The 22,369-nt window shown below is 42.2% G+C and overlaps 1 protein-coding gene across 1 annotated transcript; it reads left to right on the top strand.

Moving 5' to 3' along the window:
- Positions 1–718: 718 nt before the first annotated feature.
- LOC138981368 (pituitary tumor-transforming gene 1 protein-interacting protein-like) lies at positions 719–21,982 on the top strand. The gene is made up of 6 exons (XM_070354261.1): positions 719–1,017; positions 4,290–4,348; positions 6,543–6,651; positions 16,886–16,997; positions 17,827–17,939; positions 18,462–21,982. The coding sequence occupies exons 1-6, from the start codon at positions 834–836 to the stop codon at positions 18,500–18,502; spliced, it is 618 nt and encodes a 205-aa protein (XP_070210362.1). The 5' UTR covers positions 719–833; the 3' UTR covers positions 18,503–21,982.
- The last annotated feature ends 387 nt before the right edge of the window (positions 21,983–22,369 follow it).

Below are 22,369 nucleotides of genomic sequence, written 5' to 3'. Positions count from 1 at the left end.
TAAGTTCATTTCTTTCATTTTACAAGGAAACAACATTTCAGTCTCGACTGAGTCACATCAGTAGCAGCGATTAGCAGAGGTGCCATGACGGCCACTCCGCACTAGCGCCAAAAATGTTTTTAACCTGCCTTTTAATTTGGTTAGGGATAGGATTTAGGGGGCTGGGGGATCTGCGTGTGGGGGGAAGGCTGGTGGTGTCACTCGGATGCTGCCTGTTCTTCGGCCGCCCGGCCCCAGCCCCACTGACAAACTGGCCTCCCCTAGAAAAAGAGGATAGGCTAGGATCAAATAATTCCTATTATTAACATTTTTATTTTTGGGGGGTTGCGCTCTCTTGTTTCCGTTGCGATGATAACCTAAAAAGGTTCCTGCAATGTATCGATCCTGATCCTGATCCTGACATATCGAGTCGGGAAGCCGGGTGACACCAGTCACGTCAGTGAGACTGAGTCACCTATCTCACTTGGCTACACCGACCCGGCGTTATGTGTGGGAATACATGGGGTTAATTTTTGTTTAGCCAAACTGCATTAGATAATGATAGTAAGTTTTCAATTAAACAAACAATGCTCATGGTGACGAGCTGCGTGAGTGTGTTGGGTGGTAAGGGTGGTGGGGAGGGGCGTGTCCCGTGGATCAAGGGACCGTACTCGAATTAACAACCGCAACACAACCCAGAGGAGAAGTTGTAGCCCTTTGCAACGGAAGTGACGTAAGACATATGTTTAGCTCACGTCAGAATCACATGAAGGCGTTTGTTGTTGATCAAAGCGGAAGCAAATTCAACAACGTTACACTCGTTTAACAAGAGGATACCTGTGAATGTGTTTACAATGAAGTATCTACGATTTGCGAGTATTGTTTTACTCGGTCTGTCGGTGATCGCTGGTCAAACAGGCGGGGTAACAGGCGCTGAGAATGTAACGACAGACTCACCCGATCAGACGACAACACCCACAAAATCGCACGACACTACGCAAAACCCCGTGGTCACCTCAACTCTGACGCCAGCAGAGAGTAAGCTTGTGTTCTACCATTGTACATCACTACATGAGGTATTCAGAAAATGAAAGGAATCCAAGTTGAGAGAAAACAAGTCGCGCAAGGCGAAAATACAACATTTAGTCAAGCTCAGTCGAACTTACAGAATGAAACTGAACGTATTGCATTTTTTCCGCAAGACCGTACACTCGTAGCATCGTCTGTCCACCGCTCGTGGCAAAGGCAGTGAAATTAACAATCCAGAAAAGCGCGGTAGCGGTTGCGCTGAGGAGGATAGCACGCTTTTCTATATATATGTATATGTCTATTCTTTTTAACTCTCTGAACGTGTTTTTTAATCCAAACATATCATATCTATATATGTTTTTGGAATCAGGAACGGACAAGGAATAAGATGAAATTGTTTTTAGATCGATTTCGGAAATTTAATTTTAATCATAATTTTTATATTTTTAATTTTCAAAGCTTGTTTTTAATACGAATATAACATATTTATATGTTTTTGGAATCAGAAAATGATGAAGAATACGATAAACGTAATTTTGGATCGTTTTTAAAACAAAATAATTTAATTACAATTTTCAGATTTTTAATGACCAAAGTCATTAATTATTTTTTAAGCCTCCAAGCTGAAATGCAATAAAAAAAAGTCCGGCCTTCGTCGAAGATTGCTTGGCCAACATTTCAATCAATTTCATTGAAAAATGAAGGTGTGACAGTGCCGCCTCAACTTTTACAAAATGCCGGATATGACGTCATCAAAGACATTTATCGAAAAAATGAAAAAAACGTCTGGGGATATCATACCCAAGAACTCTAATGAAAAATTTCATGAAGATCGGTCCACTAGTTTACTCTGAATCGCTCTACACACACACACACACACACACACACACACACACACACACACACACAGACACACACACACACATACACCATGACCCTCGTCTCAATTCCCCCCTCTTTGTTAAAACATTTAGTCAAAACTTGACTAAATGTAAAAAGGAGAACCAAAGACGTACAGAGAGACGTAAACAAAGAAAGGAAGACTACAGAGAGAAAGTCATCACACTCATGACTAGTGTGTGTGTGAACAAACATGCAGTGTTCGATAAATTTGACAAGTTATTGCCTTTTTTTCCTTTTATTTTTAACATAGTCTTCAAGATGCTTTACTTCTCATTTTCAATGACACTTAATTTTTCTCAGGCATCTATCTTCCGTCACTGATGCATATTTTTTTGCTCTGTCTACAATCTTTTTTCTTTTTTTTTTCTTTAGCAAGTTTAGGCTAATCTTTCAACCTTTTTTTTCCCTTCTTAACTCTCCTTTTTTCCGTTTTTTTCCCCTATTTTGTTTTATTCCAAAGCGTTTCGGTGATCAAAGATAGCCACAACAAAGCTCATACGTCACTGAATCTATTCAGAGTAAGCCATAACTGAATTCGTCCGGGAACGGCCAAGCAGCGTGAATCAGGAGTCACGACTGAGGCTAGAAGCAGCATTTATCAACAAAATGCAGTACATTAATCAATTAACATGGGGAGTGGGGGTCCCTGAGCCTGGGGGCTCTGTAACCAACTCATCGGTTCTCCAGCCACAGCCTATTCACAAAAGTTATGTTCAGCAGAAAATGTAACTGTAATTTGAAACAAGTCGCGAAAGGCGAAATTACTACATTTATGATTTAGTCAAGCTGTGGAACTCACAGAATGAAACTGAACGTAGTCCGCCGCGAGTGCAAAAGGCAGTGAAAGTGACGAGCCTGTTTGGCGCGGTAGCGGTTGCGCTGTGCTTCATAGCACGCTTTACTGTACCTCTCTTCGTTTAAACTTTCTGAGCGTGTTTTTAATCCAAACATATCATATACAGTAGTACCTGCCATATCCGGTCACCCATTAGTCATTGCAAAGGTGACCGCAAATATCAGGTGGCCGTTCATTACAGGCCCCCTCCTCCTCCAAAAAAAACCAAAAAACACGATCAAGTTTTCATGAAGAAAAGAAAGCGATCATCCACGAGCCGCCGATTCATTGTCTCTGTTAGTTTTGCTTTCGTTTATACATCTTAATTATTTGCGTGTTTAACTCGATCGTCTTGGCTAAGCTATTGTTTCGTATGTTTCTATGTGTGTTGTTTGGATTATTATATATGTATTTGAGTGTCAGATAAACAAGTGTTTCAAACTCACATCAGCTGTGATCGATCCGGAAGTGACTGCCGTAAATGTACATGTATGCGCATGTCTGTATTTACAGTTTGCGCATGCGTAAGTATTCATGTCGTCTGCTCATGCTGTGCCGTCTGTGCACACAACACACACACACACACACACACACACACACCACAGGCGCTCGCCCGCGAAAGTGACAAGTGGCCGTTAAGTGGCCGCTCCTGTCGAGTAAGAGGGGCACCTTAGGGCAAAAATCAGTGACCGTTGACCGCGTCAGACAGGTTAACGGCCATTAAGAGTCAATTATAGAAGGAAAACTCATTAGTCATGGGAAAGCTGGCCGCTCCGGGTAGGTTCACGCCCACGAAAGGGCCGGAAATGGAAGGGACTACTGTAGTATGTTTTTGGAATCAGGAACCGACAAGGAATAAGATGAACGTGTTTTTAAATTGATTTCGAACATTTAATTTTGATCATAATTTTTATTTTTTTAATTTTCAGAGCTTGGTTTTAATTCAAATATAACATATTTATATATTTTTTGAATCAGAAAATGATGAAGAATAAGATGAACGTAAATTTGGATCGTTTTATTTTTTTTTACAATTTTCAGATTTTTAATGACCAAAGTCATAAATTAATTTTTAAGCCACCAAGCTGAAATGCAATACCGAAGTCCGGCCTTTGTCGAAGATTGCTTGGCCAAAATTTCAATCAATTTGATTGAAAAATGAGGGTGTGACAGTGCCGCCTCAACTTTTACAAAAAGCCGGATATGACGTCATCAAAGACATTTATCGAAAAAAATAAAAAAATATCCGGGGATATCATTCCCAGGAACTCTCATGTCAAATTTCATAAAGATCGGTCCAGTAGTTTAGTCTGAATCGCTCTACACACACACACAGACAGACACACACACACACACACATACACCACGACCCTCGTCTCAATTCCCCCTCTATGTTAAAACATTTAGTCAAAACTTGACTAAATGTAAAAAAGAAAAGTGACTGGCTGGGACTATAGACATAGATCTATAAATTAGTTCCCTGCTGGGACATTGAGTGGGTTTTTTTCATTTCAATTACCCTTTTGACATTCTACACTTGCAGTGTGTGCCCAGTTCAGCAATGGAACCTGCGACCAGTGCCTTGGGGTTGCTGGGGCTAAGGTAAGCACAACATTCATTCAAATGTGTATGAAAAACAGAAACTGTCAAACTAATATGATAAGTACTGTCAACTTTTTACTTATATTTTATGTGGCAGTGTTGTTGCCAGGCCTCGTTTTCTGCGGTCTCTGACGCATTCCTTTCTGATTTGACGCATTGGACCTCGCCTTGTCCGGTCGATGGACCGATAGTTTTTACGTTTTGGTGGCCAACTGACCGATACATATTCGTACAAGGCAGACAAGGGAGTGGAATGGAATGGGAGTTGCAAAGTCGGAAAACAAACCCCGATCGAAATGCTCATGTTCGCTACGAGTGAAAATGCACTCGGTGCCGGTACATGTACTACTTGTCTCCGAAAAACCCCGAAAACCTCTGAAAAACCCCCAAAACCTCATCAGAAATTAAGAAAATTTGTCCTTAGATCGTGTTTTGTTACATAATTGTTTGCAATCATGACTTATATTTGCAACTTTCACCGTTCATGGCTTTATTTTCGTGTTTGTGCGAGGATTTACGAAGGAGCGGAAGCACTAATCACATGACGTCATCAATACTTGTGCTTTCGAGTAACAAGAGTTACCTCCCTTGCATTGAAATTGTAACATCGATTTCGTTGAAAATCCGGCTCTCAACACAAATATAAGGGTGCATGTAGCATGAATCAGGCTTACTTTTCACAGGTATGTCCAATACTTCACTTTGAAGATAGTTTAGTTAGTCTAGTTGGGGTTTTCGGGGTTTTCAGAGGTTTTCGGACACAAGTAGTACTCCTCGGTGCTGAGTCCGTGTTTGTCGTCATTGACACTTGAGGCTGCGTTTACGAAAATACCCGATCCAGCCGGTGTACCTATTTACCGAAAACGGCGCAAACAGCGAAAACTTCATCAATATAATACTACGGCATAATAATGCGAAGATCAGGCAGGATCCCTACATTCGCACACCGGGCACTGTATTGAAAAGGGTGTGTCAGGCTCTTTCTCCTCGCAAAGTTTATGAACAATTAAAACTAGGAAGCGACATCAAAGCAATGCCAAAGGACTTGAAACAGGTTCAGAATAAGAAGGATAGGCAAAAACGCAATAGCCTGAAAATGTTGCCAAAAAAAAGTTGCAACAAAGTTGTAAAAAAAACAATTGGAACAAAGGTGCAAACAAACTTGCAAAAAAGTTACAAACACATATAATCTAATAATTGTTTCGCTATTTTCGTGGTTTTCGGTAAGTAGGTCGACTCGATCCAGCCAAAGGGACACTACTCTGTTAGACGATTTTTGCGATAAACATGCCGCCGAAAACAGTAGCAGCATTCAATTTCAAACAGACTCAAGCCAAAACACCGCTTGAAAATGAAATGAGAGAGGAGGAACCGGAGAATCAGATAATAAAGTGTTATCATTGTTCAATGGCTTTATTGTCATTTTTGTGTAAAACGATAGGTTTAACTCCGGACTGTAAGTTATTTTGCATTGCATGTATCAAAGGTATTGCGGTACAATTTGGACCTATTGTTTTTTTAAAGCCAGGACATTTGGACCTTTTTTTTTAGGGAGGTCCAAATGACCTATTGTCTTCTTAGGCTGGCAACAACACTGATGTGGTTATAGATTTTCATGCTTGTAATGTAAGGCACAAAAAAAAAATAGTCTGTTTTCGGTATCCCGACCGACCCTATTATTTCGCGCGACCCAAGACTTTTTTTGGCATTTGGGGAGAAAAAAAAAGTCTTTGTTTTTTGGCAAAATAACTTAAAAATATGTATTTTTGGGGGGGGAAAAACCCCAAATAAAACAAAAATCCTGACCTACCGACCCTATTTTTGTGTGCCTATGTTACCGTAAACAGACTATTTTTGGGGGGGGCCTAAACATGATGCAATGAATTGTCTTGCTTTTAAGTAAAACACGAAATAGGATGTTTTCAATTTCATCATAATTATAAGGTAGTCAATACGTCATATATATTTATATATAGTCGTGATATAGATCTACTTTTTATGATTACCTAAACATTGAATTTAGAATTTTTGATTGCATACATTAATTTGGTGTTGAGATTCAATCTTTGCTGTTGTTGATTGAAGTCGTCTTCAGCAAGGCAGTACTGTTGACCTTGTGCTCATAAAGAGTCACATGATTTGTATGAAATACTTCTGCGCTGACTGTAATAATATAATATATATGACTGTGCAGTGTCTTTGGTGTAACTCAGACAAGAGCTGCCAGCTTTACCCGTATAAAAAAGTTCTGCCACCCAAGGGCATGTGTGCCCTGGACGAAGCTCGCTGGGGGGTGTGCTGGTGTGAGTATTGTCCTCAGTCAACTTGTATTGCAGTACTGCGTCATATGATATGTTCGTGGCATCATTGTCCTCTCTCTTCGCTTCGGCCAAGCCTCGGTCTAAGTCAGTCAGGGCTAGCCGAGATTCTCTTTCTGTGTCAGTCTCTCTCGAGTGTATGTGCATGCACGTATAAGTGTTTGTGTATGTGTGTCATGCGTGCGCATCGTGTGTGTGTGTGTGTGCGCTTGTCTTTTTGTAGTTATTTGTGTATGTGTCTGTTTGTTCTTTATCACTCTGTCTCTGGCTCTCTTTCTTTCCAATGACACAGCCTATGTGCCAGCTAGTGTGTATGTGTAGCAGTATGATACAGCACTCCTGGGTCAATGCGACCCGGGTTTTTCGTATACATGTGTAAGTGAGTACTTATGTATTTGGTTGTACATGTATCTGAGTGGGGGATGTTTTCTCCCTTTTTGATAACCTAAAAAAGCGAGACTGCGGAAATAGTACGTCACAAGCAAGGGAGGTCACCCGGGTACGACGAAAATACAGTTTAACGACCTCTCTGCTTAGAGCAATTTGGGTCAAAGATATCAGAGCCGAAGCTCTACGATGTGTGCCTGGGTGAAGATGAGCAACAAAAAAAACAAAAAACAAAAAAAAAAAAAAAACTTTTACTTTCCGTAATGGAAATGCTGGAAGAACAGGATTTAAAATCAATTCCTTGCAGGAGATACACGATTGTAGAGATTTATTCTTTCATTCCGAGGCAGAAATGCTTTTGTATTCAAGAAACGTGGAACGTTGCTATTCCGGAAGGGAATTGATTTGTGAAAAGTGGCATCCGACTGATCATGGCAAAGGAGTGAGTGTCAGACCAAGGAGGGTCGTGGTGGAGAAGCCGAGGCACCCTCTACGTACTTGTGGATTCGGCGGCTAGTCAACTGGCGAAAAGCAAACCCGGTCCTCCCTAGGACCTATACTGGCCGGTTAAAAACATATGTACAGGGCTGCGACTTTATGTCGGTTTATTCATCAACGCCTTTATGGCACCCTCTGTCTACAGAGGCATGGGAAGGGGATCAGGTGAGGAGGCCAGAGATGTGTCTCTGTAACCCCCTCTGGGGTGGGGGTGAGAAAAAGAGGATAGGCTATTTACACTGTCATGCACAGTCGTTCGCATACTCTCGCACAGCTACAAAGGCCACCCTCCTCCTCCCAAAAGAGACGGACGTCTCAGATATGGTAGGCAGAGGCTGGCTGTCTAATCTAATATATACACCTAAGGTGACACATGGAGTATATGAATGTAACGTGGCATTAACTATAAGCCTAGCGCACGGGACACACGCGACCTCGGCCCCGCCGGCGGAAACACGGCAGGTGGGCGAGTGCAGCGAAGGAAATGATTTGTTCATAATAAAAATAATAGTAATAACAATGATAATAATAATAGTAAATAATTAAAGAGTAAGGGATAACTTACAAGTGCACGGGCCACACGCGATTTCGGCCCCGTCGGCGGAAAACACGGCAGGTGGGCAGGTGCAGCGAAGGGTTCCGAAAGGGAAGGAATTGCATGGAGCACGTGGTCAGACTCACAGCTCATGCAAAACGAGCACTCACCAGAAACAGGATCCTAATGGCCACCTTTTTCGACATCAGGCGCGCCTTTGACACAGTATGGCATGGGAAGCTTTTGGACAAACTTGCGAAGCTGGGCTTATCAGGCAGAATACTGGGCTTCGTCCAGGAATTCCTCAGAGACAGGACCCTGGCGGTCAGGGTCGGACAGTCTGTCTCTAAGTCTCACTCCATTGATATGGGCGTACCTCAGGGGAGCATCATTGCCCCCATCCTCTTCAGCTTGATGCTTCACGATATTGGTCAGATTGGCCTGGAAGGAGGAACAATGTCTCTGTACGCAGATGACCTAGCCTTCTGGATGGAACCAGTCAGACACCACATGACTGAGCAGAACAGACTCAAGTATCAAGCGCAAATTGACAAGATCGCAAAGTATATGCTTGCAAACGGCTTTGAACTCTCACACGAGAAGACAGTGTTCCTGGTGTTCACAAGAAGAAGGGGGCTCAAAGCCCAGTACCACCTGACCCTAAACGGAATGCCAATCAAACCAAGCAAGACTGCAAAGTTTCTTGGGGTCACGATCTCTGATGATCTGATCTGGCAACAACACATCGACTCTCTAATTCTCAAAGCCCGACGATCAGTCAACCTGATCAAGGTTCTAAAATCTCAGACCTGGGCAGCTGGTAAAGCCCTTGTGCACCTGGTAAAGGCGCTGGTCCGCTCCAGACTAACATACGGACAAGAAGCCTACTTCAGCATGCCACAAAGCCTCTGGAACAAACTGGAACGCCTGGAGCTCTCAGCCTTAAAACTGGCTCTGGGCGTTCCAAAAGGGGCCATAAACTGTCTCGCCTATCAGGAAGCAGGCATGATCCCCCTGAAGGAAGAATGTCACCTCCGCTGCGCTCAGTTCGTTGCTCGAGCATCGGCTGTACCCAACACTGTACAGAAAGTGTTCACGGCAACCTTCCATCCGACACAAACCTCCTGGCACGAGACCTGAAAAGAAAAGAAAACATGCTTGGCGGAGCGGTACGAAACCCTCCACGACCATACCATAGATGTACTGACCCAGTGCCAAATTGACCAGACACGAATGGCTGAGCTGCCAACCAATCCGTACCCATCATGGCTGATCGAAAAGCCACAGATCAGCCACACGTATGGCGACGCAGTTTCCAAAAAGGAGAACCCACTCCTCCTAGCGACCATGGCCAAGGAGATTCTGGACGGCAGGCTCCGCAACTACCTCAAAGTCTACACGGACGGCTCTGTCCTGGACAACGGCGAGGTGGGTTGTGCTTTTGCGATCCCAGAGTTCAACTTGGTGCGAAAATATAAACTAAACGAGGGGGTCAGTATCTTCACGGCGGAGATGTATGCCATTCTCATGGCCTGCTCCCACGTGAACGACAACATGGCCATACCCATGGGAGTGGCAATCCTCTCAGACTCGAAATCCTCCTTGCAAGCGCTGGCAAGCGAGACAGGCAACAGACCAGAACTCCGCATGGAAATCCAGGCTCTATGTCACCAAATTATGGTTCGGGGCACCGACCTCGTTCTCATGTGGTTACCATCCCACACAGGCATCAGGGGCAATGACCTGGCTGACAGGGCAGCAAAAGCCGCGGCCCTCTCCGAGGGCCCGGTCCTAGACCTGAAATATTCGGTCACAGAAGCGAAAGGCAAACTGGCTAAGGCTGTGAGAAAAGGGTATGGCGAGACCCTCAAGGAAAGATGCACAAAGCACGGATGGCTAGCGCTGCCTCCGGACAGAAAGGGCCACCATCACCCGTTCCCCCTGAAGGAGATGCAGTTGCTCCGGCGCATTCGCACCGTGAGCTCCTACTACTCCTTCACCTTCCCCCGCTGCGAATGTGGAATGGCCCTAGACTTCCACCACCTCTTCGCAGGTTGCCAACCTCTGACCCCGGAGATGGCAACACTCTCCCAGTACAGGACTTCCCACGGAGTAAGTCTACACGACTTCCTCCGACCTCATCAGTCCCTCGGCCTGATACCGATGAGAACCTTGACCCGTTCCATCCTGAAATCGTCTGTTGCCAAATGGTTCTGAGGATGCTGGAGATGCAGGCCCAGCCAGAACCAGTTCAGACTTTCGAAGGATACCCCCAAACACCCCATCCTGTCAGGCCCACCCCCATTCCTGAAATCGTCTGTGGCCAAATGGCTCTGAGGTTGCTGGAGGCATAGGCCCAGCCAGATCCAGTTCAGACCTTAGAAGGACCTCCCCCCAATCCTCCCTCCTGCTGCCAACCGTCGAAAGGACAAGGAACCCAGAGGTCTGTTGGTAGAGCCTTGGCCCTGGAAAGGACAGGGTTCCCGACCCTCTATCTTGCACAGGCCGGTCGAGCCTAGCCTCTGGACAGGCACGGAACCTGGCAACCTGCCAGTTGAGCCGTGTCCGTGGAAGGGGGAAGGTTCCCGGACCTGTGCCCCATGTTTTTTTTTTGTTTTTTTTTTTTTTTTTTATGTGGGTGTGGGTAAGTACCACAACCACTTAAGGTGTTACGAGTGTGTTTGAGTTGCGGTTCTTGCTCATGTTTATACTCACTGAGTTACTTCCCTTGGATCTGGATCTAGATCTGGATCTGAATAACCCGCCTGGGTTGGTGGTTTGCGGGTGCGAATGCGTATACGCACGGTTCAGTGTGCTTTCGCGAAAGGGTGTGTCATATGCACGGCTAGAACTAAGATACTTCTTGATTTCAGTAAATAGTTTCATTACATGTCAACTAGTTCGTTTTTAAATGATTTTTTAGAGATCGCCAAATGGTATTGTGTGAATAACATCATTCGATCGATTGTACGCACGGCGCCGTGCTTCTAGTAGCTCAGTCCATTCCTTCTTTCCGGTGTGGAAACAGACGTGTTTCTGGCGAAAGAATTCGCGTTTTCAACTCGCCATATCTTCATATTCATTCGGACTAGAACAACGAAATATAAATTTCTTGTAAAAAAAAATCCCGAGCCTTGCGACTCTGGTAGTCATTTTCTTACGCGAAGCGGCCTTTGGTAGGTACGACAGTTTTAGTCACCCAAGTATATATCTAAAACGCACGTGGACGAGTTTTCAATGGCGTATTTGAAGTCTGTGAATGTTGTGATTACAAATCATTTCGGGGCACCCCTCAGTCTATACGTACAGACAAACAAATTGCATGGAACGAAATTTGAGAGGCTGGACTGTAAGTTGTTGTTTTGACTTCTACAAATCTCGCAGGTCTTTTATGCAAAACAGACTCAAAATTGCATTTTTCACGCAAGTGTAGATGACGAGACTATCGAAGGAATGGAATACACTTGCCTACAGATATAATAGACAGATACTTATATCTATGACTTACCCTAGCCCATATGTTAGAATAAAGAACATACTTTGCTCTTTTGAATGATGTATGATTTGGCACTGTACACAGGATTTTAGACCTGCCCCCGAAGTGATTTTTCCATAAACCCGTCAAAAAGCTCACTCTGTTTTGGCCGTAAAAAGCGCCCAAATGAAGTCAATTTCTAACCTGTGTCGTGTGTTCGAAGGAGTACATCTCAGCGATGCCATTGCCTTGCAACCTCAAAGAAATATATTTTAATAACCCGCTAAATGAACGTTTTTTTTAGTGTGAAATAAAAGCCGGAGATTTGCTTCGTTTCTTTGCTGCGACACAAAACCAAAACCAACTATAGATCTGCGGTGACATTATGAGTTCGTTTTCGACATTGCAGTGAAGTTGCGTGGATCTTCGACGATTCCCGTTCGGTTTAATGTGGATAGAGCTTTGATTGAATGTAACTGCTTTGAAAAGTTACAACATGAGTCCTTGGGATCGATGTTTTTCGGTAAACTTCTTCGTATCCTTGACTTTACTTTTGACTTGAACAGATCCAGATCGGCTGGGGCTGTTAATCACCTACACAGATCTATATGAAGTTGACTCGACACGGCGAACCGCCGAATCCGTGCCCTCTCGACGGTCCTACCCCCAAATCCCTTACCAGCCTCAGACCCCACCTCACCATTCTAACCTCACTGGCGCACTATGTGTGATTATCCCTTCCTCATGTGTGTGTGTGTGTGTGTGTGTGTTGTTTGTTGTGTGAGTGCGTGCCGGCGGGCGGGCGTGTGTGTGCCCGTGTGTCTTTGTGTCTGTGCATGTCGTCTTGAGTGCGAGAAAGCGAAGTTTTGAGAAATAGTGACAGATAAATAGTTTAAGAAAGGAATCTACTAAGTGAGAGTGGGTGTCCATTACGGCATTGCGAAGCTTTGTTTGTCTGTTTGTTTATGTGTTCGCCGTGTGTGTGTGTGTGTATGTGTGTCACAGTTAATATGTGTCCATTTGGTGCGTTTGGCTTCATAGTTCCTTCATACGAGTAACTTTGTTACTTTGTTAACAGTTCATTATTCGGACACAGATTAACAAGTTATAGAATGTTCGTGTAGAACAGACACTTAGCCACAAAAAACACCTGGTTTTGAAATGAATTATTACCTCGATTCCGTTCAAAGGAGCTTTCCCCAAACACCTTTTTAACAATCCAATTGATCTATGAAGATATGGGTCCATGCGACCCCGAGGCAGAGGATGCCTGTTTGCGGACAGGGGGAAATTGAGAAGGGGGGGAGGACCGATACTATAAACCCCAACCTGTGTACACATTGCTAACAGGAACCTGTGCACAAAATGTGTAATGTATCTCACGACAGATTATTTTTTCGGGGAGGGGGGGGGGGGGGGCGCATTCTTATCAGTGATTAGCCTAAGTCGCTTCGCGTCCTCAATTTAGACTTTTGAATTCAAAGTACACCCCTTTTACAAAGTAACTGATTCACCCATGTGTGTCGTGTGTATGTGCGTGTGTCTGTGTGCTTGTCTGTGTGTTTGTGTGATTGTAGTGCGATTCAGAGACACCTACTGGACAGATCTTCATGAAACTCTGTCTCCAGTTGGAAATGTCCTCCCTGTTGTGGATGGTAGGAGCGGGGTTTTGGACAAGGGGGACATTTCCAACTTGAGACGAAGTTTGAGGTAACGTGATGCATTATAACTGAAATACACAATTAGTAGTGCCCCAATATGCAAGTGTGTTCGTATCATCAACTGATAAAAAGTGTGTCCGTAGATTTTGGTTACGCGTCGCAGTGTTAGCTGTGTACGACCTCCCACAGTCCAATGCCGCGAATTGTTGTTACAGCCCCTGACTTTTTTATGTACGGAATCCGGTAGTCTTTTTGTTGTTGTTAAATAATTATATTGCCAAACGTTATGACATTTTGGGATAATTGAACGAGTTTCAATACACATTTGCTGAGCACCTGTGTACTAAAAGGAAATGTCGTTTGTTTTTATCAAAACTCAAAACTAATTTTCAATGTTTATTCGTGCAAACCGTCACACAAACATGCGTGCCTCTATGAGTATGCGTGTGGCTGCTTTCGTAGTTCAGGCTAGATTACAAGTCAGCTGTGTTAGGGTGCAAGCCTTTTGATAATTTACCCCACACCAAATCCCCCCGCCCCCCCCCCCCCCCCCCCCCACCCCCACACACCCCGATACCTGTCAAATTCCCTCAAAATGCAAGAACAATTCCGTTACCTTAGATCATCAACAGAAAATAATCCTCCGGATCCTAAAGATCAGGACGAAAACATAGCGAAACACTTTAGATATCAGATACCGACTTTATGTAATGCGCTTCAAAATCATATTTGAGAGAGAGAAAGAGAGAGAGAGAGAGAGAGAGAGAGAGAGAGAGAGAGAGAGAGAGAGAGAGAGAGAGAGAGAGAGTATGCATGTATTCCAATTGTAAATAGTCAGAAATATAGTTATTGACTGTGTACTTATTCTTATCGCTATGAGGGGTTGGTTTGCTTGTGTGTGTGTGTGTGTGTGTGTGTGTGTGTGTGTGTGTGTGTGTGTGTGTGTGTGTATGTGTGTGTGTGTTTGTGATTACTGGGGTGGGCGGGTGGTGGAGGGGGGGGGTGGTATTGGATCTGGGGGAGGGAAGGGGGGGGGGGGGGTGGCAGGGGGTATCGGTGCACTAAAGGCACCAAGTGTTTGGGTGTATGTGTTTGTATTGCGATTCAGAGAAAACTACTATACAGATTTTTATGAAACTCTGCACACAGTACCCACACTTCTCCCTACCACCTGACCTACTGGGCTCCCAAATAAATGTTTTTATCAATTTTTGTCAGTCAAGATATTGTGGAGTAAGCAATAAGAAAACACCTTTTGGTTTTCTTAGGTATTGCAACGGTATATAGTGAAGTTAGCTGTGTTCAAATTTGTTTATGATCTGTCGAGCCAATTTTGTGTTACAACGTTTTTGAGTGATAATTGTATGTGTACGCTCTCGCCAATCCTGGATAATTTTCGGCATGCACATTGATAAGTACCGTATTATAATAAAGTGATACTCTCCATTCTTTTATCTACACAAAGTAATGTTTTATTTATCTTTTCTAAAGATAAAAATGTCAGTTAGGATGACGTTACGAATTACAGTGTTTTCTGTAAGGTCATATGTGTCCACCCGGTACCCCCCAAAACTGACAAAACTCTTATAAAAAAAAAATTAATAAGAAAACAAAGTTTTTTGTCTGTCTGCAGTTGTGGACATATAGCTTAGAGAAACATGTGCTCAAAATGTGTAATGGATTTCACGTGCGACTTTTTGTTCTTTCTTGTGTTGAGGTGGGGGGGGGGGGGGGGGGGGAGGGTGGGCGTATGCCCCTTGATCAGTCTCGGGCGCTCTGCGACCTCGATTTACACTCTTGAATTCTAAAAACACCCCCCTTACAAACTAACTGATCTACCCTGGTGTATATATATATGTGTGTGTGTGTGTGTGTGTGTGTGTGTGTATGTGTGTGTGTGTGTGTGTCTGTGTGTGTGTGTGTGTGTGTCTGTGTGTGTGTGTGTGGTGTGCGATTCATAGAAATTTACTGGATAGATCTTCTTGAAACTTTGCACACAAATGTTCCGACCCCCAACCCTTCACCCTGATTCAAACTCATGTATCACAAGTCCAGCGCTCTACCAACTGACCAACAGCACTCCCAAATTATTTCTTTTTTTTATCATTTTTGTCAGTCAAGATATGGGGGTGGGGTTGGTACGGGAATAATTGTGAAGCAGACAATACGACAACAACTTATTTTGTTTACAGGTATTGTATCTGTCTACAGTGAACTTAGCTGTGTTCAAGTTTAGTTATGTTCTGACGAGCGAATTTTTTTTAAATACGTTTTTACTACTAAAGGAGTGATATTTTTATGTCTACGCCCTCGAGAAACCTCGATAATTTTCTGAAAATGCACGTTGATAAGTACCGTTTTATGATAAAGTTATACTCTCCATTCATTTATCTACACAAACTAATGTTTCATTTATTATTTGTAGAGCTAAATATGTCAGTTGGGATCATGTTAAGAATCGCAGTGTTTTTCGCAAAATCGTACTTGACAACCCCCAGTAAAAATATTTTAACAAAAAGTTAATACGTCAACCTCTTTTTTTCTTTGCACAGATGTGTCCATATTGCTTAGAGGAACCTGTGCACAAAATGTGTAATGTTTCTTTCACGCGATTTGAACACACAAGTAACCCCTTAAGAATCGCAGTGTTTTTCGCAAAATCGTACTTGACAACCCCCGGTAAAAAAATTCTAAAAAAAAAATTAATACGTCGACCCCCTTTTTTCTTTGCACAGATGTGTCCATATTGCTTAGAGGAACCTGTGCACAAAATGTGTAATGTTTCTCACACGCGAATTTTTTTTAAATACGTTTTTACTACTAAAGGAGTGATAATTTTATGTGTACGCCCTCGATAAACCTCGATCATTTTCTGAAAATGCACGTTGATAAGTACCGTTTTATGATAAAGTTATACTCTCCATTCATTTATATACACAAACTAATGTCTCATTTATTATTTGTAGAGCTAAATATGTCAGTTGGGATCATGTTAAAAATCGCAGTGTTTTTCGCAAAATCGTACTTGACAACCCCCAGTAAAAAAATTCTAAAAAAAAAGTTAATACGTCGACCCCCTTTTTTCTTTGCACAGATGTGTCCATATTGCTTAGAGGAACCTGTGCACAAAATGTGTAATGTTTCTGACGAGCGATTTGAACACACAAGTAACCCCTTAAGGTTCCCCATATTAAACTATGTGTATCTTTTTTTTTTTTTTTTTTTTTTTTTTTTTTTTTTTTCTCCCTCGTACCACAACCATCTAAGGTTCCCCATATTAAACTATGTGTATCTATGTTTATATCAATAGTAAATGTCTATGTGTTTATTGTTAGTAAATGTTCTACGTTACATGTATTATGAGTGTATCTTAGGTCTACATATTAATCTAGCTGGATGATCTCGGCATAGCACATCTTACTTCATTAAGCTACAAACTATTTGCTATTACTATTATTATTATTATTATTATTATCACCCGGGTACTCCTGCTACTTTGATATATATATTTAATTATAAAGTGTAACAGCACAAAATGATGAACTTTCCAACTTTCCAATGTTTTCATCATGTTCTTTTTTTATTTTTTTATTCTAACTTTCCCAAAACATTTCACTTCAGTTTCTCTGGCATGCGTACATTTTGTGTATGTTATGTTTTCAGTGAACTTTGAGGCGCTGATCATCGGAGTGAGCGTGACAGGCGGCATCATCATCCTGGCCGTCACCATCTGTATCTGTCGCTGCTGCTGTTGCGGTGGCAAGAACAAGCGCAAGTGAGTGATCGGATGGACAGTTTACATACATATGTCATGGGTAAAAAAAAAAGTGCAGTGTTGTTCCCAGGCCTCGGTCTTCAGTCATTTACGCATACTGTTTTGATCTGACTCATGCTTCTGATCCCAGGCCGGTCGAATGTCCGAAGATTTAATACATGGGATGTCTTTTGACACAACAATTTTGTGTGGCCAGGACATTTTGTCCCATATATATTTTGAATCCAGGACCAACTGACCTATTGTCCTCGGTCTGTGAACAACTCTGACGGTGAACTCTACAAGGAAAAACAAACTTTCAGTGGCATACTTATACTTTATAGAAGTAACACTTTTTCAAAATTTGAGGCATGTACTTTTTCTGTTTTGGGTAGGCTGTTGGTGCTGTGGCTGTGATCAGAGTGTGTCCATCAACAACATGTGCATTTCATTTTCATGACTTTATCCCATTGCTCGGAAATTGGGGCCACTTTCTCCCAGTCAACAGGTAGCAGCAACAAGAGTCGTGCTACCCATGTGTGTGCTTGTTTAGAGCTATGTAATTAGCCACCTGCACTTCTGGCAGAATAGCCAAGGTCTTTTACGTTCCACATTGTTGACATAGGAGTGGGACGTGGATTCAATCTCTGAGTCTGAACATGAAGTTGACCCGTCTCTGTCCCACCCTGGATTTGAGCCAAGGATCACAAGTCCAGTGATGTACCATCTGAGCTACCACTACCAGGCCCCCAACATAATTATTCACACCGGTGTGTGCAATGCCCCTGCTAAACTATGTGCAATCGCAGTTGTTGCAGCATGACGTGACACGGTTCAATGCTTTACGCAGGTACGACAAGGACGACGCTCGCTACGACGCCCAGAAGATGGAACGCAAAGCCAAGTCTGATGACCGCAAGTCGGAGAGGAAGGAGAGGCTGGACGAGATCAGGCGGAAATACGGTCAGTGGTTAATTAACGTCTGGTGTATTAATCAGTTGAAATCAGCCTGTAGTTGATGGTTCGGCAGAGTGGCAAGTGTGTTGGGTCTCTTCAGGCTTCAGTGTTAACCAGATGTGCTCAAATCATGTTTAATGCCCTTCAGACCAAAGCCAGAATGTGTTGCTATTTTCATTTTTACAGGAGGGGGGAGGGGGTGTTGCAAATATGATGCTCCTATTATTGTCAGTTTTTTTCATGGAGACAAGCCCACATGGAGAGGGGAGTATCTCATGTTCTGACAGAAAATTATGACAGCTGTAGCTAAGTTTTTCACATCCTTATCAAGGTTGCTTTTATTGGTTACACCAAAATCTCCAGCTGGTAGTTGGGTATTAATCCACTGTGGCAGTATTTTTTTTGTTTTTGCGGGGGGGGGGGGGGTAACGACTTCACAATGGTAGTATTGATTTGGTTATGAATTGAGATCAGCAGTGGTGTTTCTTATTATGAATTCTCATTGACAGTATTGTTTGTTGTGTGCAGGTCTGATGAAGGACGAGCCATACCAGCGTTTTGACGCCTGAGAAGATGGCGGCCGCTTGATCTCTGACTTCACGTGGCTTCCCTCCTCTCCGCTGGCATGCTTCCCCTCCCGTCGGCTTCTGTGGCAGGGAGCACAACAACATCCCTCGTCTTTTACTTCATGGTGCCTGTCAGAGAGGATTAATTGTAATGCTTCACTTAAACAGCCATATTGGATATTTACAGAAGAATGAAATTTGAATGCTGTCTTTAATTTTTGAGTCACTTGAGAAAAAGTGACTCTATGTAATCGGTCAGTGTTAGTCTGTCCGGCCGGCCGTCCGGCCGGCCGGCCGTCCGTAGACACCACCTTAACGTTGGACTTTTCTCGGAAACTATCAAAGCGATCGGGCTCATATTTTGTTTAGTCGTGACCTCCAATGACCTCTACACTTTAACGATGGTTTCGTTGACCTTTGACCTTTTTCAAGGTCACAGGTCAGCGTCAAAGGAAAAATTAGACATTTTATATCTTTTCTCGGAAACTATCAAAGCGATCGGGCTCATATTTTGTTTAGTCGTGACCTCCAATGACCTCTACACTTTAACGATGGTTTCGTTGACCTTTGACCTTTTTCAAGGTCACAGGTCAGCGTCAAAGGAAAAATTAGACATTTTATATCTTTGACAAAGTTCATCGGATGTGATTGAAACTTTGTAGGATTATTCTTTACATCAAAGTATTTACATCTGTAGCCTTTTACGAACGTTATCAGAAAAACAAGGGAGATAACTAGCCTTTTCTGTTCGGCAACACACAACTTAACGTTGGGCTTTTCTCGGAAACTATAAAAGTGACCGGGCTCAAATTTTATGTGAACGTGACTCATTGTGTTGTGAATAGCAATTTCTTCCTGTCCATCTGATGCCTCATATAATATTCAGAACTGCGAAAGTGACTCGATCGAGCGTTTGCTCTTCTTGTCATCAAAGAAGGCAACAGAGATGGTGATATTCTCAACTTACTTTGTCTTTGCTGTTTGAGTTTGTTGATATTTTAAGAAATTTAGCGAGGAAGGAAAACATAAATCTTTAACCTCTTCTGTTTTGTTGGTAGGATCCGTTCAAAGCTGATGTAAATGGAATTCTATTTGAGTTTGTCGGTTTTTAGGTCGTTAGTTACTCTTGTTTGTAAGTGTTACACTCTTCATACTTGACACTCCATACAGGCCCCGTCAACTGTATTATTCAAGTTGACATTCCCTCCATCAACCCACCCCCAAACTCCCTACAGGCCCGATCAACCCACTCCCGACAGACCCCGTCAACTGTATTATTCAAGTTGACATTCCCTCCATCAACCCACCCCCAAACTCCCTATAGGCCCGGTAAACCCACTCCCGACAGACCCCGTCAACTGTATTATTCAAGTTGACATTCCCTCCATCAACCCACCCCCAACACTCCCTACAGGCCCGATCAACCCACTCCCGACAGACCCCGTCAACTGTATTATTCAAGTTGACATGTCCAACGGATGAAATGTTTATACAAGGTGGTGTTTTAACTGATATGTTTTTAAACATGCCATGAATTTGTGCCTTACGGTTTACAGAAAAAAGGCAGCGTTTTGGCATCAACCTGCCGTTTAATTAAACTTGCCATCTAAATTTGGTTTTGTAACTAAAATTAATTTGACAAAATAATGGGGCGGTTTTAGAACTTTCAGTTTTTGAACTTTCATGTTTCACTGAGTTCCTGTCAATTATTTTCTTGTCTCATAATTGTGTGCTGTCGGGGAGGAAGTAAAAAGGTACTTAATGCAATAAATCAAACAAATGAAATGGCACCGGTAGCAACATTATTTTTTAGCATGTGGTCTCATATTGTGCCGCTCATTTCTGCTACTTTGCTGTAGTTTGGAAAACCTATGGAAGGAGCTTGGCGACAGAAATGTGTTTGTTCTTTGGGGTTTCAGTGTAAGAAGGAACACAAATTGTGCACACAGTATTAGTAGTGTTAGACGTACTGAGAAGATGTGTTGTTTTTCCCTTTCTCCTTCTGCATCAGTGACATAGATTTACTGAATAATTATTCTTGCAGAGTATGTTCATCTGAACCCTTGCAGGTGTGTTTTAATTGTAATATCGTGAAAATCTTATTTTATTTCTGATACTTCAAAGATAAGAAAAAAATATAACAGTCCCATGAGTATCGGCTTTAAAATTGTGACATGGAGCTAATTTGTGAAGAAAATCATATCAGTGTCTTATCCAAGTGTACCCTGTTTTATTGACAATTTTAATTCATGCTAAATATACAGAGACAACTACAGAAATGTCTACATTCCTGTCCGATTAATTTTGATGGATAAATTTGTACAGAATTATGTGCGAACATGTTCAAAAGTGTTTGATGTTTAAGTCTTCTAAATGAAAAAGGACGTTTTTGTAGAACGCATGTATGTTATGCCGAGCATATTATCATGATATTTGTGTCATAATTATATTGATATAAGTTTTACCCGGTTTTGTTGTTCTTGTGGTCATTTATTCATGTTTGTGTGTGGGGAAATCCTTTTTTTGGGGGGGGAGGTTGGTTTGTTGTTGTTTTTTGGTGGGTTTTTTAGGGGGGGGGGGGGGTGAGGAACTGGAGTTTATTTGTTTGTTTTTTGTTATTGTTTTGATGTGCAGGAGTTGTCCTCTTATGAGGAGTCAGATATCTGACGTCTGTAACTAATACATTAATTGCTCCACATTCTTCCCTTTCCCATCATTCCATCACGTGGGAGGTACCATAACTTTGGTTGTGACACTCAAATGTGAAAGCATATCAACATTTTGCTTGCAGGGTCACCTTAAATTGCCATAATCAAGATAATAAGTGCTGATATACATGTATTTGTGATTTGTTGCTCATCAAAACTTATTTCTTCATATAAATATACCTTATTTGTTTTGTCTTGAGAAATGTGCTTACCTTGGGCGAACTTAGTGTCGGAGATGATTTGCTTAGCGTAAACAAATCCTATGAGTTTTAAATTTTTTAAACATTTTTGTTAGAGTAATTAAATGCAGACATGAGTGCACAGTATATATTAGGAACAGCATCATGCACTTACACAGTTCTCTTTTGCTTTAGTGTCAAAAGATTATCCATGCCTTTTTAAAATGTATTACCTAAACGGTTCAATATCCAAAACATTGTGGGATTTTGGGACTGTTACATAATTTTAATCATCAAATTCAAAGAAAACATTTCAGTTTGAGTAAAATGTGCCTTATGAAGGGTTTTTTAAATGCAAACAAAAATTTGCCATAAAATATCTAACTGTTTGCTTTGACTGATTGTTAATTTTCAAAGCAAAGATCAGCTAAATATTGTTCTTCTCACAAAGGGTAATGAATCAGATTGCTGAAATAAGTCTTAGGAGAGACACGCTGCCTTCAATAATATGTATACTTGTATACATGTGTATACTTGTATACATGTACGTTCTCAAGTGCTTTCATGTGGTGCAAATAAAGTTCATATTGCAGATGTTTGGTTTGTTGTGTTATGTTCATGAATGCTTACTCCGAGTATGTATGTCCGTCTCTGTACATGTACTCTTTGTGTGTGGGTGTTAGTGTGTGTGTGTTCGATACCTGCAGATATCTCTTCCATTGAAACACGTATATTATGAGTTATTTCTAATATGCTGATTGTTAGCAATTAAGTGATGACAGACACGTCAAGGATATGGCTATCAACATTGGCCGGCAGGCAAATCTTATCATTTTCAAGACTTTTCAGTCATTATTTGCTAACCATCAGTATATTAGAAATAATGGTTTCATTACCTCACTCACGTGACATGCAGCCAATCGCTCACCTGACCTCATGAATTTTAACAGCTGAAAAGTTCTCATGAAAAATCTCTCACCAGA

Source organism: Littorina saxatilis, linkage group LG12 (genome assembly GCF_037325665.1).
Source record: "Littorina saxatilis isolate snail1 linkage group LG12, US_GU_Lsax_2.0, whole genome shotgun sequence".
In the NCBI taxonomy this organism is placed as follows: domain Eukaryota; kingdom Metazoa; phylum Mollusca; class Gastropoda; order Littorinimorpha; family Littorinidae; genus Littorina; species Littorina saxatilis.
This window is presented reverse-complemented; position numbering and strand designations above follow the sequence as displayed.

Bases quoted from the DNA above. Each gene is read 5' to 3' on its own strand.
- LOC138981368 (XM_070354261.1), top strand. From the start codon at position 834: ATGAAGTATCTACGATTTGCGAGTATTGTTTTACTCGGTCTGTCGGTG. The intron at 1,018-4,289 runs GTAAGCTTGTGT...CTACACTTGCAG, and splicing joins AACTCTGACGCCAGCAGAGA to TGTGTGCCCAGTTCAGCAAT. The intron at 17,940-18,461 runs GTCAGTGGTTAA...TGTTGTGTGCAG, and splicing joins CGAGATCAGGCGGAAATACG to GTCTGATGAAGGACGAGCCA.